At 38.1% G+C, this 11,351-nt stretch overlaps 1 protein-coding gene across 1 annotated transcript; it reads left to right on the top strand.

Moving 5' to 3' along the window:
- The first annotated feature begins 3,312 nt into the window (after positions 1–3,312).
- On the top strand, positions 3,313–11,067 carry LOC121865451. Its single transcript, XM_042364891.1, has 3 exons — positions 3,313–3,500; positions 7,871–7,965; positions 8,180–11,067. The coding sequence occupies exons 1-3, from the start codon at positions 3,423–3,425 to the stop codon at positions 8,583–8,585; spliced, it is 579 nt and encodes a 192-aa protein (XP_042220825.1). The 5' UTR covers positions 3,313–3,422; the 3' UTR covers positions 8,586–11,067.
- The last annotated feature ends 284 nt before the right edge of the window (positions 11,068–11,351 follow it).

Genomic DNA, 11,351 nt, shown 5'->3' on the forward strand with positions numbered 1-11,351 from the left:
ATGTCCCAACGGGATAAAGAAACAGCATTAATAGATATCGAATGTAAAAAGGACCAGGGAGTGTATGTTGACAACGAACTGAAGTTCTCAGGCCATTGTGAAAAGAAAGCGAGTCAAACAACTAAACTAGTAGGTCTTATAAGAGTGAGGTGCTTCCCCGTCTGGAGTACTGTCACACCATCTTGTCCCCGAGATATGCTAGAGACTGTGAGTGCATACACTTAGGCACCTCAGCTACCCTGCGAGATTAGAGCGCCTGCAGTTGCCTATATAGCTTATACTACAGACGGGCAAAAGGGAACCTAATTGAGGTGTATAATCATCTCAAAGGGCACTACTCAGTCAAGTGTCCATACCTGAAGCTGTCAAAGACAAGAATTAAACTGATGTCAAGTACTCAGAATGACCCTACATTGTGGGAGGGGCTTATAACAGACGTATCAACTTCTACCACTTAGATTCTTAAGATAAGTAGACTGACACTTCCCTTCCGGATAATTAATTACTTTCTAAAATACAAAACTTATAACGATGTTTATATACGCATCGGAATCTCTGATGTTCACTAATCAAAATGATCTAATTTAAGTAGCAATCTTAAGACTCGGGGTATCCCTAGGGACGACGTCAATGATACCTCATTTCTTACAGTAGACTCTACACTGACTTATATTGACAATTTTATTGGCAGCAAACACAGTTGAAGCTTTCAACATCACTCACAAGGAATCTTGAATACTTCATCTCTACTCATACATATCTAATGGACTATATTATAAATGTGTTCTCTCAATTTTAAATTTACGAACAGAGACGTGATCGATCGCCCAAGCGGCTAACGAGCTGATCAGTGATGAGGAGGATGAAAGTAAAATGAGCTACTTGAGAAATACCCGAGTTTCTGCGGTAGTGCTTAATAGAAAATGGAGGACTCAGGCCTCCTGAAGCGGTTAGAGCATGGACGTCTTAACTGGGGAACTCAACAGTTCGTTGTCATCATACACACTGTAGTGGATTTCTCCCCTACAAACGCTTGTCGCTGAGTAGCCGACCCCGCGAATTCCCCAGTGTATGCCTCGTAGTCTAGGTCAACCAGCGTCGCCATACATCACGGAGGTCAACTATTAAGCCACACCTACCTCCGCTATAAAAGACCTGACCTCGTGGTGACCACTCTCCTCTTCTAGCTACAGCCGCAGCAAGGAACACCACCTCCTCCGCCGCTGCCTGGCGGTCCTCGCTCCCGCCGGCGAGCATGGTGACCCACAAGCTTGTCCTCCTCTGAGCACCCTCACCAACCAGCTCTCTCTACTCAACGCTTGTAACCGCGCTGCCTTCCCAGCACCAAGCTGCATTGTACATCCAATACAATATGTATACAGAGAGCACATTGTGAGTTTCCTTTCTCCATCCCATCCTGAGTGTGAACCAAACAACTTATTCCCCACAACAGCCAGGTCCTTTTCACATTCGGTCTATATTAATGTTAACTGATAATGTGAGAATACTATGCATTTAATCTGATGATGCCAACTAAGACACTAAAATAAAAGCCAAAAATAGACTCAAATGTACACATTTTTAACCAGATATACGTTCACTTAATTAAGGTACAAAATTATTTCCAATTATAATTCATACCACAGTTTTGTTTGGTAATGATGGTGAATGTAAAGTTGGTTAGTGAAACATCTCATTGTAATTTTGATGCATTTTTGGTGTGTTTTTTTGCTTTGGAAATGTCTAGCAGGTATTGTGTATTCTTACAATCATCATTTATTATTAATATTCATCACGCGAACCTTACAAGAACTAATCTGGACACTGTTAGATGAGGTATTAATACCATGGGGTACCGCAGGGTAGTGTATTGGGCCCGCTGTTGTTTGTTTGTTTCATAAATGATATGCCTGACGTTGTACACTCCTCCATACAAATGTTTGCCGATGACGCCAAGTTATTTCGGGAAATTAAGAACCAAGCGGACTGTGAAGAGCTGCAGAAGGACCTCTGTGGGCTCCAGGAATGGTCGAAGGAATGGCTGCTGAGATTCAATGTCACGAAGTGTAAGAGGATGCACCTGGGGCGTACCAACGGTAAGGAGGCGTACCATATGTCCCAACGGGATGAAGAAAATGTACTAGTTGAGACTGTGTGTGAGAAGGACCTAGGTGTGTATGTTGACAATGAGCTGAAGTTCTCGGGCCATTGTGAGAAGAAGGTAAATCAGGCAAATAAATTATTGGGTCTTATAAGAAGGTCGTTCAGATATCTAGACGGTCCGTCCCTCGTGACGATCTTCAGGAGTGAAGTGCTTCCCCATCTGGAGTACTGTCACCCCATCTGGTCCCCGAGATATGCTAGGGACTGTCAGTTGGTTGAAAATGTTCAAAGGAGGGCCACCAAGCTGGTGCCTGCACTTCGGCATCTCAGCTACCCTGCGAGATTGGAGCGCCTGAACTTGCCTAGCTTATACTACAGACGGGCAAGGGGGGACCTAGTTGAGGTTTATAAGCATCTCAGGGGGCACTACTCAGTTGAGTGTCCTTACTTGGAGCTGGCGGACGCTCGCCCCACAAGGGGTCACAGCTCAAGATTGAAGAAGCCGCAAGTCCGGAAAACCGTGAGGGCAAACTTTTTCGGAGTGAGGGTTGTAAACTCTTGGAACAATCTACCAGAAAGTGTTGTGACGGCACCGAGTGTGAGCTCTTTCAAGAGAAGACTTGACCAACACTGGAGCGGGTTCAGGTACATTCAGGAGCCGGTGCATGCCCAGTATTTGCCAACAGTGCGTGACAGAGACGTGACCGATCGCCCGGGCGGCTAGCGAGCCGACCTTTTGGTGAAGAATATAAAGGAAAAGAGTCGTGACCGATCGCCCAAGCGGCTAACAAGCCGATCAGTGGCGAAGAGGATAAAAGTAAAAAAAGTAAAAGTATGGCAGTGATGTAACAAATATTTGAAGGTCTATTTTGTTACTTGTACTTATATCATGGTAAGGAGACGTACTTATATCATGGTAGGAGACGTACTTATATCATGGTAGGAGACGTACTTATATCATGGTAGAAAGACGTCTGTTATTAGAGAATTTCTTATGCTGGGGTTTAAACGTTCGGTAAAGAGACCAATGAAAAAACTTTTAACAGCTTTCTCGGACTGTCATTAATTAAATCTTTTTACCGCTTACCACTGTTTGTATACCTACACGTATCTATAGTATCATGTGCTGTATACTCAAGCAATGTAAACATGTATATCGATTTTACTGAAATGTAAATGGATAAATAGTTGTTGGCATCTCATGAACTGGCAACTATGGCTGAGACAGGGTGACTATTGTTGCCTCGTACATAGTTACAGTAGTAAACAACCGTACATGAAAGGAGGAGAGTCTCGTAATAAGAGTTCCAGTCAAGACCATGGCGACAGAAATTTCAGACAAACTGCTTAAAGTAGTGAAAGGTCTCCGTAATAGTGATAAAGACGACAAAAAACAGGTATGGTCAATAATAATGTATGTTGTCAGGGCTACTATACTGTATAATTGTAAAATATAAAGGATTGACTGACTACTGTACTTGGATTTTATTCTTGCCAAGGATGGACATGACAGCTGCACCTAATGTATATAAATATATACCTAGTTGATGATGACTGACGTGCTGTCAATTAACACTGCCACATGGAACAACTCATTCAATCAGAGCATCGTCCTCATATCTGAGTGTTGGAGACCACTAAACATTCTCGGGGTATTAGCGTTTCGGTCATGCAGCGAATTTAGGTTAGGTTAGGTTGGGTTGGGTTGGCTTGGGTTTGTTTTTTGGGTTAGGTTAGGTTAGGTTGCATTAAAATTGTCCTTTTCTGATGGAAAATAGGTGCACGACCAAAACGATAATTTTACCTAGTCTGGCAGTTTTTACCAATCCTCTAATGTTTTGTAACTTTCTTAGGAACCTTTTTTTTTAAATTTCATTCATTCATCACAGTCTCTGCCTTCCCCTGTCTTTCTGTTGTTATCCCCCCATCCCTAATTCTTTCTCTAAATTTTTACTATTCTTAGTACTTCATCAATTGTTTACCTGTCAGTGTATCTTATTCTTAGCATTTGTTTATAACAACACTTCTTTCTGGTGTCTGCTGAAAGTGTCCATGCATCTGACCCATTCACTAGTTCTTGCCATATAAAGCTTTTAGCTGCCGTTTTTCTCAAATTGAAGTTAATGTCTCTTTTCATTAGGTCTTTTAGATTAGTAAATGCACTTTTGTGTGCCCTATTCTTTTTTTGGTTTCTTCCGTACATCAACCACCACAGGTAATTTTAGCTATCTGTACTTCCCAAACACACATAATTTTCTACATGTTTATGTAACCTGTTGCCTATGATAATTTTATTTTAGGATTTATATCCAATTTGGAAACGACCATTATTTTCATCTTTACAGCATTGACTCTTTGACCATATTTTTCACCTTTTTCCACTTATCTAGTACTTTGTTGATTTGAGTCCATCACTGACCAAACTGAAACAATCCACTTAGCATTGTCATGCCTGAATATACTGTACAGTATATACAGTGTATTACCCAGTGGTCATTTCTGCTAAAACCAGACAATGTTTAATAATGCTTATAACAAGCTTCAATGTTTCCTCAAAATGTTCATGACTAAAGGAAGCCCAAAGCAGATCTAAAGATACAGTACTGTGCTGCCTTTTGTAAATTTTTGAATTTTTTAGCCAATGGTCCCCAGGTAAGGACCCTGATGTACCTATGTTCCACTGAACATCAACATCACTGTCTTACAGCCATTTTCCACTTTTGTTTGGGTTAGTCTTGTTTAGCCTCTCCAGGCTGCCATCAGGTAGATTTGAAGCAATTTTACAGCTGGAGGACCTTCCTATCACCAACCCTCTTTTAGAGAGTGAATGACCTTATCACCAACCCTCTTTTATCTGGTGGATGACCTTCTTATCACCAACCCACTTTAAGAGAGTGGATGATCTTCCTTTCACCAACCCACTTTTAGAAAGTGGAACTAGGCATATGTAGCGCTTCCAAGCTCCCTCTTATGTGGCAAGACAGGGTCACAACTCCTGAAGTACAGTATTCAAAGATTAAATGACCAAATACACTGATTTAACATTAATACAATACTGTATCTTATAATATAAGTAAACCATATCCCACAAGGCCAAGGAGCAGGGAGTGAAATGGTGGAGTGGTTGATGTCTTGGGGTGACTCAGTGTGTCTCCAAATTTAGTATTTTCAGTTCACCAGCAATGCTTAGATGCTGAAGCACTAATTTTGTTCTTGCATCATTACCTCTTGCTCTTGTGAAGTTGTGATATAATAGGAGTACAGAAATACTGTACTACATTACTCCCAGAAATGTACACAGAATAACAATCAGAATGTACAATAGTTTCTGTGTGGATGTCAGTCACACAAGAATAACCCGGTATAATGCATCCTTCTTTCTTCACACAGCCAAACTGTGGAATGCTCTGTGTTTCCATACTCCTACAATCTGTCTCACTTCAAAAAGCTGGTTTTCCAGCTTCTTTGTGATGTCCACAAAAATACAAATATAGCGTTATACTAGCTACAGTATAGCTGTACTGCTACTGTATATTTTTCATGAAACTTAATTATAATGGGTATCACAGTTTTAAAATACTGTACACAGAACAGGGCCATGATAGCCATTTTAGTCCTCACCCATATTTCCTGTCTGTCTACTGTACCATTTTTAGTTCCTCTGTTCCCATTTTATAATGGAAAGGTAATTAAAACCATCCAAATTGAATCAACTCAATTTAATATTGAAGACTCCTGTCGTCCAGAATAAGTTACAAATATTGGATCACCAAAAGATGAGATCCAAGCTTATTTCACTTAAGATTAACCACCCTAATTCTATTCTACTTAACCTACCCACCCTTAGGTATTACAGTCCTGTATTAGGGTGAAAAATTAAGATGAAATAGGCTGGGAGGGAGGGATAACCTTCAGGTTATCTCAAATATTTGGTACTCTAAGGAACCCATAAAAAATTTCATGCTCCCCCAACACCTTTGGTAAAAAACATGTTTGCTTCTTCCATGTACAGAACAGTACATAAATAAACTTAACACAGTTAATTTTTTAATACAGTATGTAATAGAATTATTAATACTGTACATATGTATTGCCAATATAGAGATTTAGAGGAATGCAATAATTCAAAATGAAGGTTGTCCGTGTTGGAGGCAGGTGTGTGGCACTCATCGATGTGGTGTCTCATTGTGATGTGACACCCGCCTCCTCCACTTTCTGCCTTACATCCGTCACAACCTTAACTTGTATCGCCGCCTTAAGTATTCTGTTACTGTACCATCATAACCACCTACCGTGACATTGACAAGTTCACTCCGGCTGTAAGTTGTAACCACAACTGACCAATGACGAGAGCGCTGTGTTGGGGGGTAGTGACAGTCAAGTCTTATTGGTGGATACAGTCGTGCACTCTTTGAGTACTGAGGGTGAAAACAATGGGTCAGTCTGTAATGTAATGTGAGAAAGGAAGAGAACAAACATAACCAGAGTTTAATCTTGACACTGACTGAAAGTTTCAGTTTCTCAGTCATCATTGAGGAACTGAATTACATAAGTAACATAAAACAGTTTATGATATGTGTGGCATTGGTGATAAATAGGGTGAACGGAACAGAATTCACTTTTACTTACTGTAATAAATTATAAATTTTAGATCAACAACCAAATTACATTTAATAACTACTGTATTTAAATAATTGAAAGGAGAAAAGGTGATTTGTTCATAATACTGTGGGGTGGTGTTCAACTCTACCGGCCCCATAGAATTGCAGTACACATAAACATTTATTTTATAATTTTATCAGTGTCATCTCAACCACCATAGACAAAGCTGTATTCGTGTATGGCGTTACAGTAAATTGTGTCCATTGGGTAGTGTGGGCTTTGTGTGTGGGTGAATTAGTCTTGCATGTTTGTTTTCTGTTGAATTCAGTTGATACAATACAGTACGTGGCTCAAAAATCACTGATAAAACATTAAAAAAAAAAAACCTGTATTGAAAGAATTCATTTCTGGCTGAGACTGGCTCCTATTGTCCTTGTATTTACAGCTGAAGAGGAAGATGGTGAGCTTCAAAGATAATTGCTTGCATCTTGGTGTTGTCTCTTATTGAGTTTAATATCCAAAGTTGTCATTAAAGTTCTTGTGAATCATTGCAGGAACTAAAACACTGACTGACTGGCTATAAATGCCTCACACATAGACCAGGGAGTGTGACCATTATTCTTTTAACATACTGTACCGTGCTGCTTGTTCCTTCTTGGCATTATTCAGACATCATTACTTTGTCACCTCAGCCAGAAAATTACTGTCATCATCTCTCAGTTGTCTGTCAACTAATTTCTTACTCTTACTGCTTCTATTGATAATTTAATTTGTTACCCCCTCAGTGATCAGTTGGTTTAATGTGGACTTTTTTAAGATCCTCAAATACCCCTGTACATTAAGTTTTGTACTGTGTGATCTATAATTTTCATCTGGATATTGAGATGTTTGCCGACCAGTACCGGTAATGCCTTTATTGGACTGCAAAGAGGCTAGTAATATGTTTTGCAAGAAACTTGTGAATATAAAACCTTTGTTGATAATATTCACTGCAACACAAATACTGTAACATTACAAGAGCACTGTACTGTACATGTACCTTGTTTCTTGTAAAGGTTAGATATGGGTCTTATGAATTTAGAAATCTCTCTAATTTGTTGCCTTGCATTTATGCTGTGTTCACACGTACTGTACCATAATTTTTTTCATGCCTCCTCGGGTGCAGCGAGGTGTTCCTGCAAATAAAAAAGAATTGGAAGAGTGGCGTCAGATTCAAGAATTCTGTAAACTACCCAAAAGAGGACAGGAGGCTTTTTTCAGGTAAGGATGACTACTTTTCAAACTTTAAATAGCAGTACAGTCGTGGAATACAAACCAAATGTGAAGTACAGGAGTGGAATACAAACCAAATGTGAAGTACAGGAGTGGAATACAAACCAAATGTGAAGTACAGGAGTGGAATACAAACCAAATGTGAAGTACAATATGGTATTGATAATTGCTGTGAAATTAGATTATTGTCTTTGCATTGCAGGTTTCTTCGAGATGACTTTTACCCAGAAGATAAAGATATAGTAGATGTACCTGTTACAGCCAAAAATATGACTACTATCTCAGGAAGGTACCAGTTTTGGCTGAAGTATCAAGGATTCGAAGTAGGAAATATTATTGAGTTGTATGTGTATAGAAAAATGCCTCGTAATGATGAAGTGGATGAGCGAGGGCCATGTTTTAATGATGCAATGAAATGCCACGATACGTATAAAGGCAATGGAGGTACATCTAACATGAAAGATTACTTGGAGGAAACAGAAAAGGACGCGGAGAGAGTAGATACGTTTGTAAGTGGCTTAGTAGAAGCAATGGAGCCAGAGTTACGCACATACTTTCAATCTTTCTTGAAAGATCTTGATGACAAATTGAAACCGGTGAAAGCATAAAGTAGTTCCAGTTCATTTAGGAACTTAAAAAATGTTGTTTGTACTGTCGAGAGTTGCAACAATCACCTACCATATTTTTTAAGGAAAAGTATTTGTGTGAACTCAAAATCTACACCAGCATATTCAACAGCTATTTTTAAGCCTGTGATGCCTTACAAACTAGACTTATACTGTACTACCTTTTGGTACTGCATGAGTCAGTATGGAAAATCAGATTTTCTGTCCTAGAGTGTCTTGGTGGTTGTTGTTTGAAGAGCATTACCATGTTAAGCTTATAAACTAGTAATTTTGTAAACCTTATATGTTTCTTTTGTTACCTCCATAATTTGGCCTTGTATCACCTTCCTCATTCATTGATGTGTAGAAAAGAGGACAGTGGATCTACTTTCCATTTTTGTGAAGGAAACCATTTTCTGTACGTCATCTGTAATTCTTTATACAGGATGGTTGACCACTGGTGAGAAAGTTACTTTATTCTGAGACGGTGACAAGTGTTCATACTGGTCGGCACTGTAGGCAATGACACACCTCCAGTGAGTGACTGGTCTTGTGTACACCAGAGACTAACATAAACCTCTCCCTCCCACACTATCCAGAGCAATACTGTACTTATTAAGAGTAATTTTGTTATTTTATTACATTCCCCATAATGTACTTAAATATGTTACATGTACAGTACAATCAAATAAGCATTTTACTTAGCCAATAATATAGATTTAGATTTTATTATTCATGTATTGTTGTAAAGTTGATTCAGATTTGTCCTTTTACAAAATATCATTATTGTTGAGCCCTGAGGAGTAATGGAACACATGTTATTCTCTATGCAAATGTTATTTTTCCATTTGTCATCGGCTTTTAAATTTTCAAGATGTTTATTTTTTTTTTATCACAATGTTTTCAGTAACTTTGTCTCTCTTTTGATCTAATTAACTCTTTAGTAAGAAATTAGCAATAGCAGTTTTGTGAAGTTTATTTTAGATATGTTCATATTCAAAATAATAAACATCTTAATAATGCATTCCGTACAACTGTTGACATTTTCAGAAACTTTTGTTCTTTCAAAATTTTTGTTGGGTTCAAGAAATTTAGATGCTTGAGTAAAGATATTATACCTACGGTAGACCCTATATCTCCGTGCTGTGATGCCTCTAAAGTGTTGACTGCGGGCCCATCAACAAAAACAACCCTATACATGTACTTCATGGCCATAATAACTTGACCTGTTTTTGTAGTGTTCCTCTAACTTTTCAGATTGAGGGCTGAGATATAAATGTCTTCCTGGTGCAGCTTAGTTTACTGTACTGTACTGTACTGTACTGTACTGTACTGTACTGTACTGTACTGTACTGTACTATACTGTACTGGGGTATACAGTTCAAGGCATTGTATTTATTTGTTGAATGTAAATCCTAAAAAGAGTAATTACAGTACAGTATTTACTTAACATCTTGTGTATTTACTATGCAGGGTAAGATCATCAAGATAATCTAGAGTTTATTATTAAGTGATTCATTATGTAAAATTGAAACGAGTAAAACAAGTGATATTGAGAGACAAGTATTGAATGCAATATACTGTACTGTACTGTAATATTAGCAGGAACAAATGGTGCAGAACGTTTCCAGCTTTCCATATTTGAGAGATCTCTGGGTATTGGAAAGTTCTGGGGTTCAAAGATTCTTGCTATCAGGGATATTATTGTACTGCACTGTACTGTATGGTAATTATTAACCAAGAATTTATTAAGAAATATAAGGGCTTTAATAAACCTTTTCAATTGCTACATAAGCAGTGCCATCCATTTCTAGATACAGGTATCGATATAAGCTTAATGGGGCTTTTTTATTCTAAGATTATTTTAAAAGAATAAGTTATATAATTATTAGTTCACAACCACCTTTCAGTGTGAGGTGTTCTTGTGTGATAACTGTAATAACTATAATGGATATACTGTATCCCAGAAAGTTGACCAACTATGTAAATTATAATATGAAACTTGAGATGTATGTGCGGTATAAAACACTTGACCTTCATGTGACCCCTCAGTGACATAAGGTCCTGTACTGTACAGTATAAGCTCAGACAGGATTGGTTATTTTCTCTAATGTGGTTTTCATGTTATACAAAATTCGTTATAGTTTTGTATTGAAATTTAAAGATGTAATTTGTATTATATTGGTAACCAGTGTAACATTAGATATAATATGATTACAGTGGTCCCTCGATTAACGAATGGTCCAATTAACGAAATTTTGGTTAACGAATTAGCTCCCATAAGGATTTTCAGTTCGATTAACAAAAGCCTTACGAGAAACATGTTTTGTTGTGCGCATCAGCTGATTGGTCTGTCCGCCAGTACAGTAATCAGTTCAATGTTTACATTCGTTTCCAGTGTTGTAAATGTCAAGAAAGTTGGTCTCTTGAATATTTCTGCATTTTTTATATTAAAATTATTGGTCATTCTAAGATATAGTTAACATATTGATAATATATACAGTACAGAGAACAGTTTTTGTGTGCCCATCAGCTGATTGAATCACCTAACAACGCTTCCCAGTTTAACTTTGTTTACAGTAGAGTGAACATCGAGTTTGTTGGTCTCTTGAATATTTTTGCATTTTTACATTAAAATTATTGGTCATTCTGTAATTTAGTTCACATATTGATAGTTATTATGAAACACGAAGAAGGCATTAGAACCAATGCACTCTGTAAAGAATATGGCATGTCATCATTGACTGCCTCTACAATCAGCTGTTTGAT

This window comes from Homarus americanus, unplaced genomic scaffold (assembly GCF_018991925.1).
Source record: "Homarus americanus isolate GMGI-L3 unplaced genomic scaffold, GMGI_Hamer_2.0 scaffold25483, whole genome shotgun sequence".
NCBI lineage: Eukaryota > Metazoa > Arthropoda > Malacostraca > Decapoda > Nephropidae > Homarus > Homarus americanus.